The sequence below is a fragment of the Setaria italica genome, chromosome II (genome assembly GCF_000263155.2).
Source record: "Setaria italica strain Yugu1 chromosome II, Setaria_italica_v2.0, whole genome shotgun sequence".
NCBI lineage: Eukaryota > Viridiplantae > Streptophyta > Magnoliopsida > Poales > Poaceae > Setaria > Setaria italica.
The window spans coordinates 36,054,603-36,082,159 of NC_028451.1; the positions used below are offsets into that span (position 1 = coordinate 36,054,603).

General features: G+C 48.2%; 5 protein-coding genes and 1 pseudogene across 5 annotated transcripts; 4 read left to right on the plus strand and 2 right to left on the minus strand.

Moving 5' to 3' along the window:
* Positions 1–8,330: 8,330 nt before the first annotated feature.
* Positions 8,331–12,650, plus strand: LOC101779268. The gene is made up of 12 exons (XM_004957172.4): positions 8,331–8,941; positions 9,111–9,257; positions 9,829–9,889; positions 9,976–10,089; positions 10,413–10,544; positions 10,625–10,726; positions 10,818–11,200; positions 11,332–11,431; positions 11,547–11,606; positions 11,688–11,774; positions 11,843–11,971; positions 12,082–12,650. Exons 2-12 carry the CDS (start codon positions 9,148–9,150, stop codon positions 12,391–12,393), a joined length of 1,590 nt encoding a protein of 529 aa, XP_004957229.1. The 5' UTR covers positions 8,331–8,941; positions 9,111–9,147; the 3' UTR covers positions 12,394–12,650.
* Positions 12,651–12,721: 71 nt separating this feature from the next.
* LOC101778860 (tetraketide alpha-pyrone reductase 1) lies at positions 12,722–14,525 on the minus strand. Its single transcript, XM_004957171.2, has 6 exons — positions 14,392–14,525; positions 14,116–14,288; positions 13,699–13,887; positions 13,435–13,597; positions 13,103–13,295; positions 12,722–13,024 (listed from the first exon to the last, which is right to left on the minus strand). The coding sequence occupies exons 1-6, from the start codon at positions 14,510–14,512 to the stop codon at positions 12,874–12,876; spliced, it is 990 nt and encodes a 329-aa protein (XP_004957228.1). The 5' UTR covers positions 14,513–14,525; the 3' UTR covers positions 12,722–12,873.
* A 5,782-nt stretch (positions 14,526–20,307) lies between these two features.
* Positions 20,308–21,386, minus strand: LOC101779932. Its single transcript, XM_004957174.2, has one exon. It carries the CDS (start codon positions 21,288–21,290, stop codon positions 20,391–20,393), a length of 900 nt encoding a protein of 299 aa, XP_004957231.1. The 5' UTR covers positions 21,291–21,386; the 3' UTR covers positions 20,308–20,390.
* A 1,119-nt stretch (positions 21,387–22,505) lies between these two features.
* On the plus strand, positions 22,506–25,096 carry LOC101780344 (protein Iojap, chloroplastic). The gene is made up of 5 exons (XM_004957175.3): positions 22,506–22,810; positions 22,909–23,035; positions 23,706–23,844; positions 23,979–24,067; positions 24,652–25,096. The coding sequence occupies exons 1-5, from the start codon at positions 22,619–22,621 to the stop codon at positions 24,762–24,764; spliced, it is 660 nt and encodes a 219-aa protein (XP_004957232.1). The 5' UTR covers positions 22,506–22,618; the 3' UTR covers positions 24,765–25,096.
* A 243-nt stretch (positions 25,097–25,339) lies between these two features.
* Positions 25,340–26,217, plus strand: LOC111256204 (pectinesterase/pectinesterase inhibitor 18-like). Its single transcript, XM_022823779.1, has one exon. The coding sequence runs from the start codon at positions 25,707–25,709 to the stop codon at positions 26,154–26,156; it is 450 nt and encodes a 149-aa protein (XP_022679514.1). The 5' UTR covers positions 25,340–25,706; the 3' UTR covers positions 26,157–26,217.
* Positions 26,163–27,087, plus strand: LOC111256398 (annotated as a pseudogene).
* Positions 27,088–27,557: the final 470 nt, after the last annotated feature.

A 27,557-nucleotide genomic window follows, 5' to 3' on the forward strand; every position in this document is an offset into this window, starting at 1 on the left:
TTGCGAATTTAGCTGGGCTTCAGCACACCTTCTCTTTTGACGTGGTACACGCCTACTGCCCTACGGACGTCCTGATAGTACAGTATACTACCGATCGCTATTTCGCTACGATCACAACAGTTTACCGTCGCCGAATGGGGACCGAATAGTTGATGGGTGTACCTGCAATCATTTTAATTTGGTCGACGACGACAAAATGTGTGTATTGTCTTTCCCTCCTAACCGGAGACAGTGCCATTTGCTGCATTAATGCCGGGCATCGCCATTTTATTTTTCCAGACGAGTGAAAAATCGAAGGGTGGGTGGTTGCCATACCAAATTACTAATCCAGCTGCAAGCAAGTCGTCACTAGTTAAGCTTGGACCATACTCGCCAGGAAAGAAAAAAAAGACGGCTTGGACCACGTACAAACCAACAAGCCACACCTACGCTGAGATCACTTTACACGGATGCTTAGTGGTTAGTGCTCAGAGATACTACAAGAGCACACTACTGGAAAACACTAAGTATTCGTACAGAGAATCAGTACCAGTTGCATTTTGACCTGGTACTAATGTGAGCATTAGTACCGAATCTAACGGTTAGTCCCCGACGAGACCCCCGTGAACCCCTTTAGTACCGGGTGGAGGCTTCACCCGATACTAATTGGCAACCTTTAGTACCGGGTGAAGCTTCCACGTGGTACTAATTGGTGGGTGGAGATCCGAAATTTGGACTTCACTGCATTGAAGTCCACCGCACGCGTCTGCTCCTCACTGTCTTATCCGCTCGTGACTCTCCCTCTCTCTCCCGAACGGCCCTCCTCTCTCCCTTCTCCTCCTCGGCGGCTAGCAGTGCCCGGTCGCTTCTCTTCCTCCCAGATGCGCCCCTCCCCTCCACTCACGGCTGCCCCTCCCATCTTCCCTCCGCGCGCCCCTCACTGCGACGTCGGTGAGGAGCAACGGCGGGGCGAGGTGAGGTGATAGCATGGCGGTGGGGGAGCGCAGAGGTGGAGTGGCGGGCGACGGCGCGGGAAGTAGCAGCGGGTGATGGCGCGTGGAGCAGCGGGATCTGCAGCGTGGCGCGAATCTGCAGGTCGGTGCGGTGGGAGAGCGTGGAGGCGTGGCGGGGGCAGCGGGATCCAAGGGGTGGTGGCGCGGCAAGACGAGGTGCGTGGCCTCACCTCTCTCTCTGGGCAAGGGTGGCCGACGGCGCGAGGGGGCTAGCGGAGCGCGTCGCGAGGGCGGCCGGCCGGCAGGGGGTCGCGGAGGGGGCGAGGCGGCGGGGACGAGGGCTGGGACCAGGCTTGGCCAATGAGGAGAAAGGGTAGGCGGCCAGGCGCGGGGGACGGCAGGGGGTCGTGGGGGAGGCGAGGCGGTGGGGACGAGGGTCGGGACCAAGCTCGACCGACGAGGAGGAAGGGTGGCCGGTGGTGACGAGGAGGAAGGGCAGCCGGCGGTAATACGGGGGTGGTTGGGTGGGGTCCCCAAATTAGTACCGTTTGTTTATACAATCGGTAATAAAGGCCCCCCCTTTAGTACCGGTTATTTGACCCGGTACTAAAGGGGGGTTTGGACCCGGTACTGAGGGCGCATTTCCCAGCAGTGGCATGAGGCCATGGGCTTGTTTCTTCCAACTAATCTGCATGCAGAACAAATCGGGCTTCTAACATGGTTTTCGGCCCCACGCCTTAGCTGTAGGAAAGGACGGATCAACGACGGCATGTTAGTTGAAGGGTAGTTGGGGATAGAAGAGAGGAAGGAATTTGGGGCAGGAGGAAGTAGTGGACAGGAAGGACAGAGACGACACCATGAGGTCCGTTAGCTTGCTGAAGGAGTAGATTGTTCATACATGCCAAAGATGCTCTCCCCATCTGCCTTACCTCTATAAGTAAACATAGCTATTACACAGGCTAGGCCCTATTTCATGCATGCAAGCCCCAATAAGATTGTCCAGTCTTCTCCGATCCAAAGTGAGTTGGGCTTCATGGGCCTGGAACTGGTTCTTATCCCATTTGCTGCCGTCGGCGCCTACCCACGATCTTGGCGTGATGATGCACTGCTGACATCCCTCCTTCCTTGAGATGCTGCTTGACCCCAAGCAGGCGCAAATGGAAAAAGCTGCTGCAAGGCAATAGTATCCTCCCAAATTACCATTTCCATTGGCCAATTTGACCAATACTTGTTGCACCGGTTGAACACCCCGAGTAGTCAGGCGACGCTGCAGAATCAATTTAGGTACTCGAGGAATGTCCAAGTCAGAAGGAAAAGAAGGCAATACCTCGACGTCTTCAGTGACTACAGCTTTCAATTGACTGATGTGAAACACAGGGTGAATATACAACGAATCAGGTAACAGCAGTGTGTAAGTCACTTTTCCCACCTTGGCCAAAATCTTGAATGGACCGAAGTATTTGAAAGCCAACTTCTGGTTTTCTTGTGGAGCCAATGAAGATTGCATATACGGTTGGAGTTGCAAGAAGATCAAATCACTAATCTCAAACTTGCGTTCTGATCTGTTCTTATCTTCTTGACATTTCATTCTCATGCGAGATCGAGTGAGATGTTGCTTAAGCAGTGTGTTCATTGTCTCCCTATCCTGGAGCCATGTCGACAGTTCTGAAACTGCCGCATGTGTATTAGCTGAGATGCCAAAGTGCTTTGGAGCATAACCACACAGAGCCTCAAAAGGAGATCGACCTATTGCTAAATGATAACAGATATTGTACCAATACTCTGCTAGAGACAACCATTGCAACCACTTAGATGGACAAGTATTAACAAAGCATCGCAAAAATATCTTCATGGTTTGATTTAATCGTTCAGTCTGGTCGTCAGATTGTGGATGGTAAGATGAGCTCATCCTAAGGGAAACATTAGCCAGCCGAAATAATTCCTTCCACCAATTGCAAGTGAATATTCTATCTCGGTCAGTAACAATAGCCTTTGGCAACCCATGAAGCTTGTACACATTGCTCATGAACGACTTAGCAACAGTAGCAGTAGTGAAAGGATTATGAAGAGGGATAAAATGGTCATACTTGGTTAGATAATCCACTACCACCAATACACAATTTGCTAAACCAGAAGTAGGAAGCCCCTCCACAAAATCTATAGAAATGATTTGCCAAGCTTCAGATGGCACCTCAAGTGGCTGTAACAATCCAGGCAACTTGCTTCTGTTTGGTTTGGCTTGTTGGAAGATTAAACAGTGTTTGGCAAAATGAGTGATAGCTGATTTCATTCCCTTCCACACAAACAACTTATTCATCCTCATGTGAGTAACAGGAATGCCTGAATGTCCTCCCACTGCACTATTATGATAGGCAAATAACAATTTCTTCTAAAACTTAGGATCGAAACCAATTTAAATTCTTCCTTTATACTTGAGCAGGCCATTAACTAAACTGAAATTAGGAACAACATAAGAAGATATGCACAACTTGGCTATCATAGATAAGGCATGATCATCATTTTGATAACTTGCAATCACTTACTGAAGCCATTAGGGAGCCAATATAGACAGAGCAGCACAAGACATGTCATGAACTAATTTTCTTGACAACGCATCTGCAACTCTATTATCCACCCCTTACTTATAGACTACCATGTATTGTAGGTCCAACAGATTAGAGAATACCTTTTGCTGCCAATGAGTGTGTAGGCTCTGTTCAGTAAGTTGGGTGAGACTCATTTGATCTAGAAATGTAGTAAATTTAGTGTGTTGCAAGTAAGACCTCCACTGTTGCACTGCCATTAGAATGGCCAAATATTCCTTCTCATAAGTTGATAACCCTTGAGATTTTGGGACCTAATGCCTTGCTGATGAAAGCCAAAGGGTGTCCATTTTGCATAAGAACAGCTCCTACCCCAGTGCCACTAGCATCAGTCTCAATAGAAAAAGGCTTTGAGAAGTTAGGAAGGACTGGGGCATTGCACAAAGCATGTTTCAAAGCTGCAAAAGATTTATCATGAACAGGGGTCCAAACAAATATGACATTCTTTTTGAGGAGATTTGTCAAAGACCTGCTAACAACTCCAGATGCTCTCACAAACTTCCTATAATAACCTGGGTAACCTGCTAAACCTAGGAAACTTCTGAATTCTTTGGCATTTGCATGAGTGGGCCAATGTGCAATTGCAGACACCTTGGTTGGATTAGTACCTACACCCTTCTCACTAATTACATGACCCAAATAGTTGATTTGCATTTGAGCAAAGAAACATTTAGAGAGATTGATTTTCCACTTGTCCTTGAGTAGCAATTCAAAAACTAACCTTATATGCACCACATGTTCCTCATAAGTTCTACTGTTGATGAGGATATCGTCAAAGAAGACAAGCACAAACTTCCTCAAGTAAGGTGCTAAAGTAGAATTCATAATCTCTTGAAAAGTACCAGGAGCACCAGTTAGACCTAATGCCATTACTTTGAACTTATATTGATCACAATGGGTTTGGAATGCTGTTTTGTATTCTTCTCCAAGGTTGAGTCTGATCTGATGGAAACCAGCTCTTAGATCTAGACTAGAAAACCATGATGAGTTGGCTAATTCATCCAAAAATTCATCATGTATAGGCACATGATACTTGCCCTAAACAGTAATAGCATTAAGGTGTCGATAGTTAACACAGAATCTCCAGGTATTGTACTTCTTTTTAAGCAGAAACACAGATGAGGAAAAGGGACTAGAATTTTTCTGAATGAGGCCATTCTGAAGCATCTCCTTAATATGCTTCTCTATGTCATCTTTTGAAGCTGAAGCATATATGTAAGGACGAACTTGCACAGAAGTAGCTCCCTTAATCAATGGGATGGCATGATCACAAGATCTAGAAGGAAGCTCAAAAGCTACTTCAAACAATTCAGCAAACTCCTGGATCAGATTTTGTATCTCTTCAGGGATAAACACCACAACATCAGACTCAGAAATGAACACCTCCACAACACAAACATGCACTGCAATACCCATTGGAGCTATACAAGAAGAGCCAGAAATAATAGCTGTGGAGTTCTGATAAGGTATAGCCAACCACTTTTGCTTCCAGTGAACTTTCATAGGATTGTGTTCCTCAAGCCAATCCAAGATAAATTCAAGACTTTCAGGTTAGAGGTGAACTCACAATTAGAGACGGACCAAATTGCCTTAGCAAGCTACTGAGAACACACCAGTTATACATCATTAGCCACCTGCACTGTTAAAGGTGAAGCAATGAAAGTTACCCAAACATAATAGCAGCAATGTTGGTACTAATGAAGGAGTGGGAACTGACAGAATCCACCAATATCCTCAAGCTCTGGTTCTGAATCCAACCAGACAAACACAAGGTTTTTGGGACGGCACACCAGATATAACTACCAATGATAAAGTTAAGAAAAGTTGTTCACTACTCTTTGGTTCATTGCACACGGACATAGCTTCTTCATCTAGCTGAAACAATTTAAAGATTTCGTGCATGGAGCTGGACTGATTCAGAGTATTTATGGTCCTTAGATCATTTCTCAGCACAGTACTAACATAAATAATTTTTTAGCTCGACGTAAGGATTTTAAAGAACGCCACTTATCTTGAGCCCACGATCTTGGCCTGATGACGCACTGTGACACGGCAGGCGAAAGATAAGTACTCCCAACTGTACCCGGCGTATAGGAAAAAGAGGGCGCTGGTCCAGTGGTCCCGCGATCCTATCCATGTCGGGACGGCTAGCTGCCGGGCCGCGGGCGCCATGAAATTTCCTCGGCCTCGCAAAGGTTCCGGGACCCGATTGATGATGACGGAGTGCAGGCCTGGGCGGGCGGCTGGGACGGATACCACATAGAGCGAGCAGCAGCCAGATGCTGTGTGCCTGTGTGTGACCTGCGGCCTGCGGGCACAATGAATGGGCGGATGGCTCTCCGATCCGGCCGGCAGAATGCACATCGATCGCCACCGACACACGGCCGCACGCACACGTGGACAGCCCGGCCCCTCCGCGTCTTCGCGCTCCAGGAGGCAGGAGCCACACGTGTCCGCCCAGCAACAGCACCGGCTCATCGCGGAGCGGCGCACCAAACCAAATCGTCTTGGCCGCTGGCTGGCCGATCTCCTTTCTGGCTGCTCACACGCGCCTCTTAATCATTCGTACTACCAGTCTGCAGGCTACAGTATGTGCTGCACCAGCAGCTGCCATGCAGCGCCGGGCCATGCCATCGCGCCGCGCACGCAACTCGGCGGCAGGTAGGTGGCCCGACGCCCCGACGGCCACCAACCTCCCTTGACGCCGACGTCGTCCAGGTCCAGGTGCGTGCACGCCGCGCCGACCGCTCGCCGCCTGCCCGGCCAGCCGCCCCGCCCCACTCCGACTCCGACACAGCGTACGTGAGCGTCGGCCGCCCGAAACCGCCACGAAACGAAACGAGCACGCGCGCGCCGCAACCCATCGCGAGAAAATCTCAGCCCCCCGCTGCAGATTTCCTTCCACACCCCACGGGCCACGGCGCGAGCGGGATGAGCCCGCGGAGGCGAGGCTCGGACCCCATCCCGCGCCACGCTTCTGCTGCGCCCGCGTCGCGTTGCGCGTCGGCGGGCGGACATGGGGCGCACGGGGGCCAGTGCACGCGCGCGCGCGCTGCGGGGGGCCGTTCCCGATCTCGGCATTTGTTTACCCGCGCCCGGGCCTCGCCACGTCGGGATGCCGTGTGCCATGCCTCCGTGCCCCGCTCGTAGAACGAAGATGCTCCTCGCTTTGCCTCGCCGTGCTGTTTTGTTTACTCGCGGGAGCGCATAAAATAATCCGCGGATTCCGTCGCCCCCCGTCGACCTTCCACCCATCGGATCCCGGCCCATCCTTGTCACTCCGATCTCCGGCCGCCAATCCTTTTTATTTCTTAATCATATGGAGTAATCGACGACGAATAATGGCCAGTCGTGGCGAGTACTAGTACCACCACGAGCAGTACTAACCCCGATGGGTTGCGACGCGACGCGTGCAGACACTGTGGCGATGCCGGTGGTGGGGCACCGCTGTCCACGATCACAGCGCGCGGCCTCGTCGCATGCCGCTGCTTGTCCGCTTGCACGGGCGTAGGCGCACGGCCGCATCTCTGGGCTTGGATGAGCTCACGCGCGGCCTTGGCTTGGCCCCTCGTGCTCGACGAACGACGGATGACAGCGACCCGGCGCTTGTCTGGGCGTTGCACCTGTGACGAAATCCCGCTCGCAACTGTTCCGAGTACACTGCGTGGCTGCATTATTGCGGGGGATCACAGGGGCAGGACAATGAGGAGGTGAAATGTTTGCGTCGGAGTCGGAGAGCAGAGTTCACAGGCTGAACGAACTCTGCTTTCGCGCAGGGGGGGGGGGGGGGGGTCACGGGAAGGAGCGAGCGCGCATGCAATGCGAGGCCGACCGGCGTGGCTGGGTAGGGTATCACACGATATCTCGGGCTGCTCTTGTTGGTGCAAGGCACCGTCGGTTCGGTTCGAGTTGACCGTCCGCCAGGGCTCACTCAACCGAGTTGCTTCCGTTTCACAGAAAGGTGCGGCTGTGTTGCCACTGTTAGCAGTGTCAAATAATTAGCACGTTCCATCTCGCACAAATTTGAAGCAAACGTAACCTTCGTCTTGTTTTGTTTTCAGGGGAGCCAACTCCAAAGAGTGAAATGGGGGGAGTCAATGCTCCATGAATTTCAGATGCTCAGGTGTGCAGTCCAGCTACCCAAGTGCAAGAACGGTTGACAGCCTGATTTTACGATCGGACGGCCATAAATGTTATGTCCTGTCCTGCGCTCCTGCCACTAATATGGCATCTCACTGGGTGTTTGATACTAGGTGCTAAACTTTAGCAGTATCATATCGAATATTCGGATGCTAATTAAGAGGACTAAACATGAGCTAATTGTAAAACTAATTGCAGAACCCCAAGCTAATTCGCGAGACGAATCTATTAAAGCTAATTAATCCATCATTAGCAAATGGTTACTGTAGCACTACATTGTCAAATCATGAACTATTAGGCTTAATAGATTCGTCTCGCGAATTAGACTCCATCTGTGCAATTAGTTTTGTAATTAGTCTATGTTTAATACTTTTAATTAGTATCAAACATTCGATGTGACAGGAACTAAAACACCCCCTCAGAAAGAAGGAGTAACCTCGTTGTTGTGTTGCTGCGTGCCAAAAAAAATGTTGTGTGTTGTACTGTTGCTGATGGATCGAGAATGGATTATCTTTGGCCTGACCACTTTGCATTCCCAAGAAAACAAAGTGAGGAGACGGCAACCAAATCCCCGTATTATTCCCACCTGCCTTCCCAGCTCCCCGACCCAATAATACTCCACTCATTCAGTCGCATCTCCTTTTGCCAAGAAAACAAAAGATTTGGTGCCTGTCCCCAGCTTCTTCTGATGCTGCCACTAATCCACCGAGTATCATCATCGTCTTCGTCTCCTCCTTCCTGCTAGTGCTGATTAGACCGCGCAGTGGTCTGGGAATGGAATCGGCCGCTGGCCTTTCCCTGTTCCTTCGGTTAAAGAATTAACGGCAGTGGGACAACGAGGATTGATGCCATTGCCCGATTCTTCTTTCTTCCTCCTTTTAAGCACCTGCTTTTCCTGGCCGTCTTTTCCATTCCCATTTGTTTTGGCGGCTGCTGCTGCTGCTGCTGCGCCAGCTTTCCTGTGCCCCTTCCGCCTCCCGGGCTATTCTCCTGCTCTCCCCTCCAGCCTCTCCACCTCGTTCTTATACCAGCGCCATTGGCAGGCAACGAGAAGCCTGCTCGTCTTCCGCCCCATTGTTCTTGGCTGCTAATTCTATCGCTTGTATTCAAGAAAGCCTTGGCCTTTTCCTCTGCAGGAGCGAATAAGCTCAGCTCTTTCGAGAATCGGAGCAGCTGAGCTCCAGCTCCCCGGACAAAGCTGAGCCACGGAGGCCTCCTTTCTCGCTTTGTACATGGACAGCTCACTGTTTCCGGCAACAGCTCAAGGTACGGCATCCTTGCTGCCAGATGCTCATATTCTCTGCTACTGCTACAGTGATGATAATCCAGCCTAATAAGATCACTGGGTGAGTGATCAGATGCATCTCTGTGGAGATAGCTAGCATTGCACATGCTCCTCTTGGCCATGGATTGATTGATGGCTGGCGCTTGGCAGGTTCTCGGAGGTGAGGGGAGAGAAGGCTTGGTCGGCGATGGCAAGGGAATCGAGGTCAGGGGTGCTGTCGGAGACGGGGTCCTGCGCCGGCACGCCGAGGTCGGTTCAATCGTCTTGCAGTCTCCAGCACCGGTACTCTTCACGGAGGTTAGAACTGCACTTCTCTCAGCAACTCCTGAAAATTGCATAAAAATTTTGCTCCTGTAACTTGCTCAATTCGTCATGATTAATCGGTACTGTACATGTTGAAAGAGCAGCTTCAGTAAGAAATTAAGTGCTACCTGAATAAAGGACACAAGTGGCCAGCTACCTGTAGCATTTTAACCGTGTTTAAGCGCTGTTCAGTTCATCATCCGTATCGGGTATACACAGCAATCTTGCATTATTTCAGCTCAGTAGCCTATTAACTTCTTGCTGTACAGTTCGACCGTCCTCTCCAGATCACATTGAATTCCTTTAGACCACAAGTACGATACCACTGTAGTGTAGTCCACCGTCTAGAATTCATCTTCTAGAAGAAAATGTTTGACAATGGTATCAGTATGGATTAACCTACTCTTAAATTTATTTTTACCGCGCATAGCTGTAAAAATAGTTTTTAAGGCAAAAATTATCCCTAACAATTTCCTTAGTTTAAACAATGCCTGGAAGCCTTAATTTGTGCCAATACATCAAAATGGAAGGTATCGTTCTAATCATTTACTGCTGCTCATTTTAGCATTCTGAAGACGCACGAAGGTGCACTGGACATGTCACCACGATTCTCCTATTGCAAGCCTGTGAGTAAATTGGAAGCATTTTGTGATTTTTTTTATCATAGACATTTTATCCAGTTTACTTATTGGAATGGCCTTTTATCATGCAGACCACACATAGAGAGAAGATGTTCGACAGAAGGCACTCACTTAACTTGCCAGAGCAATTGCCGGGCCATTACTCCAGAAAAGTGACAGAACGAACCCAAAGGGCTACCTCAAAGGTTTGTAGCAACTCCTAAAAAATAGTTTCAAAATGAAGTATGAAGATTCATGTGTTGTATGCTGCTGATTCTGTCACTAGTAGTGCTCTTACTTTCTTAGTACATCATTGACATTCATATCTGGAGGGGATGTGAATAAGAGATTGTAGGCTAAGACTATGGTTTGAATATGTATCTGGTATATTCAGGAAAAGGGTTCAAATCTAAACACAACATGTTCATGGCATTGTGAAAACTGAATTGAGAAATATGTTCTTGTTCATCTGTCACTGTGCCTTTTGAACCGTATATGGATTCTTAGTTCTGACCTTTCAGTTCTGCAGTCTGTTGCAGATTTAGTTGGGGAGATTGCAGCTCTCGAGCAGGAAGTTATACGCAAGGAACTGCATCTGCTTGCCCTATATAGAAGAGCATTCGATCAGTATGTATCTGAATCCTGCAGCTTCACAAGCGAGGTACATAACTCAACATGAAAGATCATATCAGATGGTATGAAGTGTAAATGTCAGTGTCCTAATATTACTGTCACTAGCAGCAGGTGGATCAAGAAACACTGAAAACAATTGACGAGGGCGCACTTCGTTTGAGGGATATAAAGCACTCTGCAGCCTTCAACTTGCCAACCGTCTCAAAATCTGTTAGTGTTCAGACCATTTCTTTCATTCTTTCATAATGGCAGCATGATCTTTCTAGCTGAAAACATTTGACACGACCCTCATATGTTACAGGAGGTAATCAAATCAGGTGCAAGGCATTCCAGCCTTGTGAACTTCTTGAGTGCTTCTATTTCCGAATATGTGCCTAAGATCTCATGCAAATTATCCGAGGACATTTTAAGCTGCATTGCTGCTGTCTACTGCAAACTTTCAAGCACGCAACCGCAAGATGCAGAAAGCAAGACTTCACCAAGTCCTTCTGTTTCATCTTCAAGTACCTTTTCTCCGAGGCGCCGTAATGACAGTTGGAGCCCTCGGTACAACTTCGATAGCCCACGCCAGTATGGATTACAGAAAGAGAGGAATGAACAAAACATAGGCATGATTGTCATTCCGAGGATACGCATTGATGCTGACAAGTTTGATTATGCCTCAAAAATGTTGGAGACTATCAGGTAAGCAACTGAAACAAGAAAAACAGTGAGTATTTATTATTGTTGATCGGGGTAGGATATTATTAAGGGAAAATTCTTCAGGTACTGGTTTATATTTTTAACTATTTACATATTCATGCTGTGTCCCACAGGTCCCTGATACAGCGCCTTGAAAAAGTTGACCCACTGAAGATGACACATGAGGAGCAGCTCTGCTTTTGGATTAATATCCACAATGCTCTAGTGATGCATGTAATGCTCTATACTGAAAATCCCATGTCACGTTTCCTACGTCCCATTGTTAGCCCCATCATTCAGAATCCATGCTTAACCTGTAGTCCTGTATTACTGCCTTGTGATATGACAGGCTTTTCTGGCCTATGGTCTACATGATAAACGCATGAAGAGCACGGACATGATTCTGAAGGTACATCATTTCATTTACTAGCTAGTGCTATCTCTATTTACATACAAACGTGTCTGACAATTTTGACGAACTTTTCGTCAGGCTGCGTATAATGTGGGCGGGCAATCAGTGAACGCACAGACCATTCAGAACTCAATTCTTGGATGCCAATCCCATCGTCCATCCTTGGTACGTACATGCACTTAAGCACTCATCAGAAATGCAGAGCAAACAAACTAACGGGAACAACATTTCAGTGGGTACGTGCGCTGTTCACGCCGGCGAAAAGATCCACGGCAGGGACGGCCAGGCACCCCTACGCCCTCCACCAACCGGAGCCGATCGCGCACTTCGCGCTGTCAACCGGCGCATTTTCAGACCCGCCCGTAAGCTCTTGACCCAGGCATTTTTTCAGTTGAAGACTCGACGGCAAGAGCGCATAAGGATTAAGGAAGCAAAAAAGCTCACTGCAAGATCGTCTCTTATCCCATCGCAGGTCCGGCTGTACACGGCGAAGAAGATACACGAGCAGCTGGAGGCGGCGCGGACGGAGTTCATCCAGGGGAGCGTGGCGGTGAGGAAGCAGGCGCTGCTGCTGCCCAAGGTCCTGCACTACTACGCCAGGGACGCCGGGCTGGAGCTGCGGCACCTGGTGGAGCTGGTGTGCGAGAGCATGTCGGACGCCCAGCGGGAGGCGGCCCAGCAGCTGCAGCAGTGCCTGAGGAGGAGGGCCGACAGGTGCGTCGAGTGGATGCCGTACAAGTCCTCGTTCAGATACGTTGTACATAGGGACCTGGCTGACGACTAGTAGGCGCCACAGCTGCTGCTGTTGCTGTTGGTCTTTGTTCCATTTGGACACCTGCGTCGTGCGTGTGACAACTTACAAAGTGTAACTAGTGAAGTAGTGGGGTGCGAATGCGAAGAGTGTGTGTAGATACGGGTGTGGCTGTGAATTGCGAGTGGTTTTTGAGTTAGGACTGGTGGCTCGAAAGGCTGTACATTTACATTGTGGCTGTGCATTGGGGAATTTGGGATTGATGAATTGATGGTGGCGTCATTCGTTCACAGAAGAGGGGAAAACAGTACAACTAAAGCAAATGGCGAGATTTTATTATTCATGTAGTCGTATAGTCCCGTGAGCGATGAACTGACAGCAGCAGCTTAAGAAAGGACGCTGACATCACATGGAATCATTGAAACATATTGGCTTGGAGCCAACGATTTGTGGACGTGATCCAACTGTGTTCGGCTATGGCATGTTCTTGTCGACAACAATTCCCCCCCTTCATCACAACGGGCACTCCAGCAGGTGGCCCTGGTCTTTGAGCGACTGGACGCAGTCGTCGAACATCTCCTGCAGTCCTCTGAACTTGAAGCCCAGCCCCTGCAGCTTGGACGTGTTCAGCTGATACGTCTGCTTGCCGTAAGGTTTGTCCAGCCTGCAGAGCAATTTCAGGAGACGCATTTCAGCCGAAGCTTTGGTTTCATCTGTCAGTGGTATCTAAACGATGACTAACCTTCGTGGTATGGGGAAGATCGGGTATCGTTTTGCGAGGAAGGAGACCAGCTCGTCGTTGTCCAGCACCACTGAGCTGCATAGGTATCTCCCGGTGGCCTCGGGCGTCTCGTACACCAGGATATGGCTGCTCGCGACGTCATCGATGTGAACATATCCCATTCTCCCGTAGCAACTGAACCTGGCAGTGTCACCTGAAACATCATTTTGTTAGGACTCACTTGAAAACCCAAATACCTTTTCGTTCAAAACAAAAAGGTGGACACTTGTCATGGTTAAGATATGAAGAACAGAACTAATTGGTCATTGTGATATCAGAAGGAACATGAATACCTTGTAATAAGCCAAGTACATCTGAAGCTGTAACGCATAATTCATGGGATAAACTGGGTCCGATCACAAACGAGGGAAGAACAGTCACAAGGTCAATGCCATTCTCCTTGGCGAACTCCCATGCTGCTTTCTCTGCAAATACCTTCGCCAGGCCATACCATAGCTTTGGATGGAAAAAACGGGATAACACCCATTTCAGATCAACGTTCAAGATCACATGGGAATGCAAAAACAAGGTAGGGAGTAGATTGTTCCATGTATCACCTGCATCTTTTCACAGAGTGGCACAGAGCTCCATATTGTTTCATCCAGTGAGATATTTGGTTGAGCATCATCCCTGATCCTCACTGCAGATGACGAAGATGTAAGAACAACCCTCTTCAGAAATGGGTTCTTCTTGCACGATCTTAGCACATTCAGGGTACCATTTACTGCAGGAACAAGCGTTGCTTCCTGCAACATGAATCACAAGAAAACAGTTTAACTTCAGTGTAGTAGATGCATTTACACAGAAGGAAACTAGAATTTTAACAATGGTCTTAAATTCTAAAGCCAAAATAAAATAGCAACTCGATACACAAAGCCCTAAATGAAAAGACTAGTAGGACGATTCAGATGCATATGCAGCATGATGGTGATGACTGATGAAAGGCTGGACTGTTTAAAGCAAATGCAGCATGCCTTGCTACTAGAGTCAGATTTAGCGAGGACAGGCGATGCAGTGTGGAAGACGCCATCACAAGACATCACGGCTTCGTCAAAGCTCTCTTCTTCCAACAGATCAGCTCGCACAATCTGCAGCCTCTCTTTAGCACCAGGCAATTTCCAAAGGTGTGCCACTTTTTGGCGATTTCCTGATAAGTTAGAAAAAAAAGGGTTCATTGTACAAGGATCGATATACAAGAATTAACGTAATCAAGAGGACTGATGCAAAAGGAATGATATGTGTGTAAATACCTGGGTCTCTGACAGTCCCTACCACATGATATCCAGACTCGAGAAGCTGTTTGATAAGCCAAGAGGCAATGAAGCCTGAAGCCCCAGTTACGCACACTTTACCCTTGTTTGAGGTCACCATTTTCTAAGACAGTTGCAAGTGATGCTGAGCTCTGGTCCAAATCCTCTTTCTCTTTTATGCACCGAAAGGAATATTCTAGAGAGAAGGAAGAGCAAGAATTGTGCATCATATCAACCCAGTTTTGGTGATCAAGATAAACAGATACAAGCTGGGTTGGTTGAGGGTAGATTTACAATCGATTCAGGAGGTATCACATTCTAGGTGGCAAGTTGGTGCAAAATAACGAGGAGATGTGCAATGAGTTTGCAGGCTTTTATGCCAATTTTCTTTGCACATTCCATCATCTTGTGACTGTCAAAAAACAAAGTGAGGAGATAAAAAGTGCAGTGGGCTAGGGCTATAAATAAAATGCACAAATGTAGTATTTCCTTAACTCAGATGTCACAATCTTTTTTACAGCAAAGGCTTCACATGGAATCATTGTAAAAGCAACGGAAATACATAAGTTCAAAAGGAGACCGAAAAGAGAAAAAAATTATGCTCCTCAGGTATGTGCAAGGTGTCCAGACAACGGTGAACAACATGAAACATATCTAAAGTGGATTCCAGTAGCGACTAGTAATTGATTATTCTCAACTTGATGATCTGGGAACCAATCTCATTGTCCAAGTATTTGTATTTTGATGACATGGTGGGAAAATAGAAATTGAAGGTAAACAAATTGACCGACAGAATGCAACAACTACATGTGTATGAACCGCTACACCAGACACGAAGAAGAAAGGCCCTCGTTGCTCAATACCCAATCGCCATCAGATAAAATCTTAATTCTCAGATAAATTATTGAGAATAGAAGACATTAAAGTTCAGTAAATGTTACACTTGCTTCAGTTATTTGGCAAGAATTACTGCAGATGATCCATGCCCGGCTGTAACATGTTGAAGCCGGAACATGCCGAGCAGCAGCTGCACGGAAGTGGTTTTCATTGGCATCCGGTCAGCTCAACGTGGATCCGTATCAGAGACAACGAGCAATGCTGTTCGGCGTTTTCTCTCCCTGCCCAACACATGCCCATCAACACGAGCCATCGAGCCCGTTCCTGCGGCGAGCAGCTTCACCATGTGATCGTGCACGCAGCATGGCATGATCGAGACGCATAGCTAGAGCCAGTAGGTGATCCTTTCAGCTACTCTGTAGATGGCACGCCCAAATAGCACGGATACCTAGTTTTTTATGCTAATATCTGGATGCTTTATTTCAAAATAAATAGGCATAAGTAATTGCATTTAGTCGTGCCATGATAATAGACCAATATATTATCATATATTTTATTGTCATATTTTGTGGCATATCTTTTTTAATATGACTTAAAGAGAAAAGGTAATACCTTAGATATAAACATATTTTTTGTATTTACTTAAGCAACATAATAATTTATACACTCACATGAATATAATTTTTTTAAATTTTTTATTTGTAATGTATTTTTTTGTTTGTAAGTTTTTGCTATGATTACAAAAAAATCCTTATATTTTAGTAGAAGGTTCAATGTATACTACGGGAGTAATAATTAGAATTTAATTTTGAGTTTGACCTTTTTAGTTGTTATTATATCCAAATATCCTTTCTTTTCTTTGTTCTCCAATCACCGGTTGCTACAGCCCCATGCATGCATGATCCTATTTTGTCTTATGGTTGTTGCACCTTTTTTCCTATTATAAACTTTGCCCTTAGGTCAGTAAATACATTGTTGTGGCTACCAAGTTATGTCCTTAATTGTTGTGCTCATCGCCTCTCTCTCTTGCTTGTGCCTGAAGGAGCGTTGTTCGCTATGTTGTGGTCACCAAAGACACATCCTTGATTGTGACTGTTATTCCCTCTTGTTAGACATTACATGCAGCATGCTATGGTGCGCACGCCAAATATCGATTTTCTTCACTATTTAATACGACTATTTTGGAATTCCCACCTCGTGGTTAGTGTTACGACCCTCAAGTTGTTCCACCAGATCGTCCACTATTCTACTGGATGCAACAACTATTCTATCAAATTGACACCCTCTCTGCCTCCTGCTAGCGCCCTGTCGCCCCAATCGCAAGCAATAACTATGGTGAATCGTTGAGTTTTGGGCCGAGGACAGACATGTTGGTTGTATATTTTCTTTCTCATTAGTCTAATTATGGGTGTTAGCCTGGCCCTAATCATCAGTGGCTGAAAAAGGTCTGTGACAAACAACAGTTTACTATTGCATACATTGTTCGTCCTCTTCTGCTCTCTCATGGCACATGAAAAAATTTAACCTGTCATAAGGTGGTTGTTGTACTGGTAAAGATGATCCTTTCTCTCAACGTGGACGTGTGTCAATGGAGCTGGCTGCAATGATGATGGTTGTTGATCACTACTATAAAACAGGTCATCACTGGCGATTTGAACCAAACTGGTGGTGATACATTTTCACCGCCGGTTTGTGAGTAGCTAGGCATAGTGAAGGTTGAAACCAGTGGTGAAAATGTACATCACCGCCAGTTCCATCCACGAACCCACGGTGAAAATTGGAATCGATTTTCACTCCCAGTTCGTGGTATAACCCGTCCATGAACCATAGCCCTTCTATATCTTATCCACATCCGTCCTCTTCTCTCCGCCGGCCTCCCCCTCCTCCATTCTATCTCCGCCTGCGCACCTCTCCCTCTCGACCTCCGATCCCCTCCGCCTGCATCTCCCTCCCCACCTCTTTCTCACCCCTCCCCTCACTAGCATTGAGACTAGTATTGAGGAGCAGTGGTAGCACACAAGGAGCGGGAAGTGACAGTGTGTGGCGTCCCGCCCCCCCGGGGGGGGGGCCCGCATACACCTGGTAGCTCTCTAGGATATCAAGAATTCCCTCACAGACCAACACAAGTCTTTTCTACGCACTTTGTCCTCACTCGTGCGCACCCGGGAAGAACTTCCTGATCGGTCACCCATCCCGAAATTGCTCCGGGCCAAGCACGCTTAACCCCGGAGTTCTTTGAGGATGAGCTTCCGGAAAAGAAGTTGCAACTTATTGGTATGAGTATTCTATCAATCCTATTAAGCCTTGGGCCAGGATGTCACACAGTGGGCATGGGTGGTGGTGATGGTGGCGGTGGGTGCGGGCATGGGATGCATCGGCAATGACGCACGTAGGCCACGATGGCAGGCATAGGCGCGGGATGCAACAGAGATGTCGTGAAGTTCGTCTCCCCCACGGTACAATGCTTCCTCCCCTCCCCCTCAAGCTACTATAGTAGGTGGCTAGCTTCGGCATTTTCCGGGACACTCTCCATTACTGCCTAAGGTGCTGGAAAGAGGTAGAAAGTAGGCCTAGGGTGGGCCTAGCGGATTTTCTCATCCTCTGCTCGTAGCGTAGGGATCAGGGGCACCGACCAGAAGCTAGACAGAAGAATGACCTTATTTTCCAGCGTGGTAGCCGGGAGGGCTTTGGCGGTGCCTTTTTTATTTTTAATAGGCTTCACCATCGGTTCAAGGTTCGGTGGTGATGGGAACACTATCACCACCAATCTAAATCCAATGCAAGCCAGGCGATGATGTTAGGTTTAGGGCTAGCGGTGATAGGCCAGTCTGAGTAGTGGATGGAAATGCGTGAGGCTAGTACCGTGGCCTTATCATCATGCAACCACTTAGTGAAGCAAGTCTGATTTGTCACAAGTATTCTCCTTCTCACATGTCAAAATGGCTATGATGGTTGCCTCACCATCGCTGGTGCCAGCATGGTCCTCTTTCATGGTGATTTTGTCATCATGATCCTTCACATATTTTTTCACTATAACCTACAGTCTCGCACAAATTAATGGTTTTGCATTTGTTGGTGTTGCACAAAGCTGATCTGTGTTTGTGATGCAAGCTGCTCCTGCCTGCATCCGCACTTCCGTTGCCAGGTGTCCGATTTATGCATTTTGCCCTTTATGGCGCACGACTTGTATATCTATGCTCTTCCATCTCACTACTGTTTTATCTCGTGGCCTTGAGACACCAATTGAAGTCAATCGGAATGCTAAGTTTAGTCTGGTCGCAAAAATTACATAGACTTAAATTGGATAAGTTTTGGTCACATCATAAAAGTTACATGCTTTAATTGAGAAAGGACCAATTTCCAAACACTTTTTTCATCCCATACTGCATCTTATCGACATGGAGTTCATGGAAGATTCAAACATGTTTTATTTCCATCCCATACAATAAATTTTGAAAATTTTCTTATCTTATATTCCAAAATTACATAATTATTAATCACATTGATATGAACTTTTTGATCGAATTAGTCTAGACCATTAGATCATAATAAATTCTAACGGTGTATATTCTTTTTCCCCTTAAACATCCCTTTACTCTCTCCTTGATAGTCAAAGCTGGTCGGAATCCGGAATCGTTTTCCCTATATACCTACCCCACGTACTGCGAGCAAAGCAAGCAACTGCCAACCAATGAGAGTGAATAAATATAGAATTGACTTTCATCCACTATCTTAATAAATATATAAGCCGAGACAAATTAGATTATCTTGCGACCATCGTCGAGCTCTTGCATGAAACAATCCGTCGTTACTGTAGACCTTATGGACGAAACCATCCACCAATGCTATCGAGTTCGTGTATATGAAACCATATAACACTGCTCCTGTTGTGCTCGTGGTGAGGGGCTTAATCCCCGTGGCGAGAGCGTTGATTCTGAAAACAATTTGCCTATCCAAGGCGGTTGAATCTTTACCAGAGCAATACCACGCCAATTGTGTCTTAGTAGCACCTTTAGATAAAATTCAATCTCTTATTTTATCTCGGCCTCATCGAAGAGAATTTATGGGGACCGAAACATGTTTTTTCTAGTTGAAACATTGATTTTCTTATGATTCCTCGGCTGAGCTGATGAGCCGATGAAGATCTTCTTCCGCGTCGTCGTATCTATTTAGATTTTTTAGTTTAGATTTCCTTTCCTCTATATATTAGAATTTGCTTTAACTGATACACTGAATACGTGATAGTGAACCTTCCTAGTTATCCCAGTAGGACTAAAAAACTAAGGACATGGCAATAGCTGCCAGTTGCTCAGGAAGGTAACATCACAGCATCAAGCAGCGAGCGTGCCCGCTCAAAATAAGACAAAATTGCATCTTGCCTCAAGAAAACAAACAATAGCAGTGACAACATCCAACGCTTATAGCATTATATGGCACCACTGCTTCACAGAACGCGATATTACATTGCCAAAAAACTTTAAAAAATATGGCACACAATCCCAATAAAAAGGGGTGATAATGCTGCTATAACCTATCTTTTATCTACCCAACAGATTGTTTCACTTGATTCATTAGCTATTACAACAGGATCACATAATACTGCGTTGGCCTGGTAGTGCTCTGTCAAACGATATTGTTTGACATTTACAGTCAGCCAAGACCCAAGACTACCACAGGAAAGGGAGTTACCTTCCGTATTACCGTCCCATCATTTTAGCTATCTCCCATGCTTTTGTTATACAACGGTCCTTAAACTCATCCCTATCACTAGCGCACATCCTCCCTCTACAACCAAATGACAAACCATAAGCACAAGCTGGAGGCCGAAGGTTATACCACGGTTATGCGCTACGTGATAGCGATGAACCTTATATTTATCCCAATAGGATTAAAAAAACTAACAGACATGGCAATAGGAGTCAAAAGTCCTATTGCTGTATTGTTTAATTCCAAATTCAGTTATTTAGTAATTGTATTTTGTATGGAACCTTTAGATTAAAATAGATTTTAATATCTTCATAAAATCCAGGGTGCATATTCTTCTTTTTTTTCTGATTAACGTGGGAATTTTTAGACCCGTGAAAGATAATAGATTCATGATACATCAGTCGGACGAAATGTGGTTGCTTCCGGAATTCCCGTCGATGCAATAGTAAATCCAATTACACTGTCTTTTTGGGAGAAAACGTTGTGGCAAGAGCATCAACAACACCATGGAAACTGCTGAACCTGGCGCTCACTACGTCCACCTCGACGCCGAGACTCCTGGCGCCAGCGGCGGTTACCGGCCCGTGCGCGGCCACGACCATGCCGGGCCAGCGCGCCCTCAGCCGCGCCCAGGTCCACCCCGCGGCGTCCAGCCCCTTGAGCAGCCCCTCCACCTCGGCCGTGCTCGTGAACACGACGGCGTCGGGCGCGGCGGCGTCCGCACCCACCAGCGCCTCCGCGCAGCCCGGGCCGGCCCAGGACGTGGTGTACGCCGGCGCGCGCACGGCAACCCAACCGGCCGCCTCGAGCCCCGCGAGGAAGTCCGGCACGACGGGGGGCTCGCGCAGGCCGACGACGTCCGGGACCGGGCAGAGCACGCGGCGGCCGGACCCGGGGCCCAGCGCCTCCACGAGGCCGGCCGGGGTGGGCACGGCGGGGACGAGGACGGCCACCCTCGTCCCGGCGTCGCCGCAGAGGCGCGAGAGGAAGGCGCGGTCGAGGAGGTCCGCGTCGCTGCCCAGCGCCGCGACGGTGAAGGGGAGCGCGGAGGCGTCGGAGAGCGGGCGGTGGTGGGAGGAGGAGGGCGGGAGGGCGCGGGCGAAGGCGGATATGCCGGAGCGGGAGGTGAACGCGAGCGCGGCGAAGGGGTCCAGGGCGCCCGGCAGGAGGAAGGGGCGGAGGCGGTCGGGGTCGTGCGGCTGGACGGCGATGGTGGGCACGGGGACCGGGCGCGCGCCGCGCTGCCGCAGGAGCGCGCCCAGGCGGCCGCCGTATGAGGCGCCGCCCGTCTGCGGCGTCGTGAACGCCACCCGGCGGCCGGCGAGCGGCAGGGTCTCGGGCGGTGGCTGCGCCATTAGAGCGACTTCGCCGCAGCTGCGGATTGCTGGGATAACAAACTCCCCGCCGGAAAAGGGTTTCCAGCCTCCATAACGAGTTGGGCTTTGGATGGCTTTTGGGCCTTCCTCGGCCGCGGGACAAACAACAGGTGATGCTGACTGACGCGGAGGATTATCCACAAGCCTGAAAGAGCCTTTGATCTTTCGCGCACGGTTCGGAATTCAGAATCCCCATTTTGCATCTGACAAGTCAGTGCGGGCGGACGCAATGCCCATAACAGGAACTGGCTCGCTTGCAGCATGGAACTGTCCTGCCCTGCATGGTGTCAAACAGGAACTTGCACAATGGTTTGCATCGCTTGCCGCTCAAATGCGGGTGGGGCGCATCGCTTGGCACCCCGAACAAACACAAACGTCGGTATCAAGCTTTTCCCTGTCGCTTTTAGGTACAAACTTCTGCTGGCAGTGGTTACAAACTTGTAATGGTAATGATCATCGTGCATTCGTGCATCTCATCGCGGCGGCGCAAGACTTTTGTCGTTGGCATGGATCAGGACTTCAGTACTCACAGAACGTGGCCGCGCACGCGTTTTCAGATACGACGAGAAAGCCTGACATGTTCCAAATCAGATATATATATATTTCCCTACTCTCGACCGACTCTCGTGAGCTCAGATTTGACACGGAAACTCTACCAGGTACCACTACTAGATCGCGGCATCCCCAGGAAATAGTTGCAACATGGCAGCCACAAAATGACAAAAATATGTAGTATTGTGTTGTCTTTTTTAGCGAGGAAAAGAAAAGAGAGCAGTCGGTTTTTTTTACACGTAAACTACATTTTGCTCAATTTGCTCAGGCTGCAAACGGTGAACTGCCGCCACGTATAAAAAAAAGCGTTTTAAGCTCCAAGAAAAGAAAGGGAGTTAAAAGAGCGAGTGACTGTTTGGTGCATTTTATCCAAAATTTGGGAACAAGTTAGTTGCAAAACTCTCTCATTCGGTATCAAAATGCTTGCTGTTTCGCAAAAGAAGAAACAATTCCAAAACACTAGCGCAAAGACTTGACAGCACTCGTACGGATAGTCTACCGACACGCTGCACGCACCGGAAGCCGTTGCACAAATCTCAAAGGTCCAAGTCACAACTTACAGTTGACAGTTAAAAGAAGAAACGGAAAAAGGTTAAAAAAAATATCTGGGATCAGGAAAACTGGCCTATCCCCTTCCCCTCCAGTGTGCCGCGTCCTGCTCTTCTGCCTCTGCTTATCCCGTTCGCTCGACGGGCTCAAACTTCTCCTCGGCTCCTCGCCCTCCTCCCGCGGAGGATTTCGCAGCGCCAGCTAGCATGGGAGGCGCCGCCATCTCGAGCCACGGCCTCGCCTGCGCACCCCCGGCCGCCGTCCCGCTGAACCCACGGGCGCGGCGCGCTTCCGCCGCCGGCCACCGGAGCAGCCCTCGGCTGCTCCTGAGGAGCGACCTCCCGCCGCCCGCGGTCCTTTGCCGAGCTCGTTCGCAGTCTTCTTCCTCGTCTAATGTGGTGGGTACCGGGGGGAGATAGCTCCGGTTCTTGTGCTATCTGCAGTTGCTCTTGTACCGGTGGTTCTGATTCCTCTGGTTTCTTTGTTCATCGAGCAGAACTTCGGGAGAGGGGACGATGCGGACAAGTTGCTCGAGGATTTGCTCAAACAGCACGGCGAGGTGGTGTACAGCTCGGGAGCTTCCCCGGCTGCCGAGGCCGACGACGACGCCGAGTGCTTGTCCTGTACGTGCCTCGCCGCTCCCCCTTTCTCCTCTCCAGATGCTTATCTGCGTTATCGCCAGACAGTGTGTTGTGTGCCTATCTCCTTCGAGTTAGCAGATCGAAGGAGGAGGAGGATTGTTGGTTAATTGCATAGGATTGAGGTTAGAAAAAGCACAAGGGATTGGAAGGAGACGATTTGGGGGGAGAATGTGTCTGCGCTTTCATTTCGTTGACGCCGTGCCTCAACGAGTCAACGGCTCTTACCAGTTTAAGCAAGATCCTGCCAAGTAGGCCTCACGCACAACGCATATATTTTCACTTACATCTGGCCCCTTGGTCCCACAGACCCACACGATTGCATTTCGAATTGGAACCCTCCCGCCTATTCATCCAGACACGCCAGGGATTTATGATTCACCGTTGCCTTCAGGCACCGCATGACACGAAAGTAGTATTGTTCGCGCAGTGGCCAGAACCGGAAGAAATATTTTGATGCTAAAGTACACACCCGGTTATTGAACCAAGCCGTACACGTAAAAGATAGAAAATTCGATCCTAAAGCATGCACCCTGTTAGATTGTGACCCTGCCTAGTGTAACCACGAATTGCATGGTTGCAGATCCTTTATACTATTGTTCATTTTTTTTTGTTATAAAGGTTAAACCTGATCATTGTTTTACTTTATTTTCAGTTGCTGTCTCCCTGGCTAAAGCTGCAAGCGAGATAAAGGCTGCTGATATTCGTGTGCTTTGTGTGAAGCGGCTTGTTTACTGGACTAGGTTCTTCATCATTCTCACTGCCTTCTCAAACGCTCAGATTGATGCTATCAGGTATCAATCAAGTTTTCTCTTGCTGAACGTCAAGAGTATTTAACAACTTGCTCATTCAACTTTTACTGAATAAGAACTTGAAACTGCATTACTCACAACTTCGGTTGACATGGAATTGTGCTTGTACATTGTAGTTCCAAGATGAGAGATATTGGCGAGAAGCAGTTTAGCAAAGTTGCATCTGGTGATACAAAACCAAATTCTTGGACTTTACTAGACTTTGGTAAGTCTCTGTTTCCTGATATGTTTATTCTATATTAGCTTTGCTCATTTCATATTGCCAACTGGTACCACATGATCTAATTATTTGTTTTGAAAGAAAAAAAAAAGATCTTAACTGCATTATGAATTGGATACAGAGTAGCTCCCTGCGTTTTTGGAATTGGAAAACAGCTCCTATTTTATCACTCAAGCCCATGACATGTTTTTGTTAGTTTTTAGACAGTGGTTTAGCAATGGGTATATCATGTTGTCATAATTGGCTCCAATTTAAGAAAACATGCTCATGTCATGTTTCTGTCTGCCAAATGGGAAAAAAAGAGAAAGAAATAGTATCTTACTCTTACTCATAGGCTAAGGTTAGTTTCACAATTCAGTTGTAAATTTGACGCAGCACAACTATTACTTCTATCTTTTGGTTCCTAAGAAAGCCTATTTCTAAAATGTTCTTAGGTCAGAAATGATTGACCAATGGTTATATGCACCCCATTTTGTCAGAGAAAGGATGTTCTTCTTTTGAATGCCTGATGCTGTTATGCAGTTTTTCCCCCCATGGGGCCTATTTGATGATATTTCGCACTCCTACAGGGGATGTTGTTGTTCATATATTTCTTCCTCAGCAGCGAGCATTCTATAATTTGGAAGAGTTCTATGGTAACGCTACACCCATTGAACTCCCATTCGACACCCAATGGCAGTGATTGGTGATCCTGCAATCGGAGACTCAATCAAGCCGATTGCTTACTCCACTGAGAAATGAGTTTTTTTTTCTGGAGGAAGAAAACAGTGTATTGCCGATAATCTTGACATGGCCATCTCATCGATCAGATGTGGAGAGCTTTCAAGAGATAGATCATTCACTAGTCGAAAAACTCAACTCGCAAATGTTTCCTGCCCACTGCTCCTTAGAAGTGTAAAAGTGGCACCTTGATGCAAACGGTGTCATTTCTCTGAACTATCAATCATGTTGGCAAGAGGAATAGGATCTAGGAGACTATCAGATTATGAATTTATATGATACTGTTCTTGTCAACTTTATTTTGGCTTAGCCTAGGATCACGGTGTTCTTATGTCAAGCATGTAGGAATATTAGCTTCCTGTTATATGGAGGCTTTGAATATTTTTCACCTATAACTGAAATCCACATGTAAAGTTCTGTGCACAAGAAAACAGAGGGTTTTTTTTCCACCTATAACAAAATTCAGACGAGCATCAGAGCTTAGACCACATGACTACATGTCTTGACGCGGTATCTCATTTCCAGCGCCATTTCCCCTGTTTCACCTAAGTTCCTATAGACTTGAGCCTGTTGCCGCATTGCTAAAACTACAATGTAACTTGAAACATAGAGATTTGGCCGGTTGAGTGATTGAGTCGGCTAGACAATCAACATTTAGAAAATACTGTAACTTGAAGCTATCAGCGTTTGGAAAAAGGTTGCTCTAGTAGAAATGGCCGGCAGCTACGAAAGGAAGGAGGTGGCTGTTTTAGCAACGGGTCGGCAACTATGCAAGGAAAACGCGCCAACTCGATTTTTTTCTGGCCGGTTGAGTCGGTCTACACAACTGCACCTGTACAAGTTCCGGCCAGCTCTATGTTGCCGTGAGCGCTTTCGAGCCGTGTCGCCGTGATCCTATATATACATGGCCATACGATGCGTTTGCAGATCATCCAATCCAGTTCAGAGAAAACCTGAAGCAATCCTCAGCTGTGCAATCTGCAGCCTCAGCCTGTGTAGCGTAGCATCACAAGCCCCCAAGGAGCGTAAAGCCGGCCGGCCGGGTTCAGAAGCTGCGGTGGCGAACCAGACCGCCGACGTGGTGGTGGCCGCGCGCGGATGGCAGCGGCAACCACACCAGTACACCACCGTGGCCGCTGCCATCGCCGCCGCGCCGGCGAACAGCGACAAGAGGCACGTGATCCACATCAAGCGGGGCGTGTACAAGGAGTTCGTCGTCGTGGGCCAGGAGAAGCGCAACGTCGTCCTCGTCGGCGACGGCATGGACGCCACGGTGATCTCGGGCAGCCGATGCTGCGCAGACGGCTACGACACACCAGGCACTGCGGTTCTGAGTGCGTATGGTTCGTTCTGATCAAGGAAAGTTGTGCCTGATCAAACGCTAAAATGTTTATTGCAAACTTCGATTTCCCTGCACGCAGGCGTTCAAGGGAACGGCTTCATCGCCCGTGACCTCTGCATCGAGAACACGGCCGGCCCGAGGAAAGAGAATGGGCAGGCGGTGGCGCTCCTGTCGCAGTCGGATCAATCCGTGCTGTACCGCTGCGCGTTGCGCGGCTACCAGGACACGCTGTGGTGCGCGAGTCCGTCCTCGAAGCAGCTCTACCGGGAGTGCACGATCTCCGGCACCGTCGACTTCGTCTTCGGCGACGCCGCGGCCGTGTTCCAGAGCTGCGACATCCGCGCGCGCCTGCCGATGCAGGGGCAGGAGAACACGATCACCGCGCAGGGGCGGGACCGTGCCGACAGCGACGGCGGCTTCTGCTTCCAGTCCTGCACCGTGGCGGCCGACGAGGATCTCGCCGCCAGGGGAGCCGTGGTGCAGACGTACCTCGGCCGGCCGTGGAAGCCGTTCTCGCGCGTGGTGTTCATGCAGTGCACCGTCTCCGACGTCGTGGACCCCAGGGGGTGGCTGCCGTGGGAGCGCCAAGTCCCCCCTGACACGCTCTACTACGGCGAGTACGGGAACGAGGGACCTGGTGCCGCGGTGGGTGGCCGGGCGTCCACTCCAACCTTGACGCGTCCGAGGCATGCTCCTTCACCGTGGAGAGGTTCATCAAGGGGAACGATTGGCTGCCGAGTACTGGGGTGGAGTACAAGCCGGGGCTCTGACCGCGATTAGGCGCGTATGCGTATCAGTTTATCAGTCACACCTGTTTATACTCCAAAGTTGTGCTTAGTTGTATATACTCCAAAGTAAGTTGTGTTTAGCTTTTATATACTCCAAAATTGTGTTTAGCTTTCCCCAAGGAATTTACTTTGTGTTCCCCAAAGTTTGTGTTGCTGTTCTGATAGTATATAAGATAATAAGTTGATGTTCATCTACTAGTTTCATCAGGCAATTTTATTAATTGAGGGCAAACTGCCATGTACTCAATTTGTTCGGTTCAATTGCTGATCCAAAGGGCAAAACAGGAGACGGAAACAAACATCTGAAGTTTCTGAACCTTGTGCGTTTCTGCAATTTTGGCCGATTTGCCTCACATCTGAGTCTGGTTCATTTCTGCAATATAGGCCAATCTGCCTCAAATCTGAACCTTTTGCATCTCTGCAATTCCGGCCAGTCTGCCTCAAATCATAACCTGGTGCATTTCCTCAATATAGGCCGATGTACCTCGTATCTGAACCTTGTGCATCTCTGCAATTTCATTCAAACTGCCTCAAATCTGAACATGGTGCACTTCTGCCACAGCTAGAGGGCAGTGGTCAGAGATGCTAATGGTAATTTACCCACACCTGGCAATTTCGCTTGCAC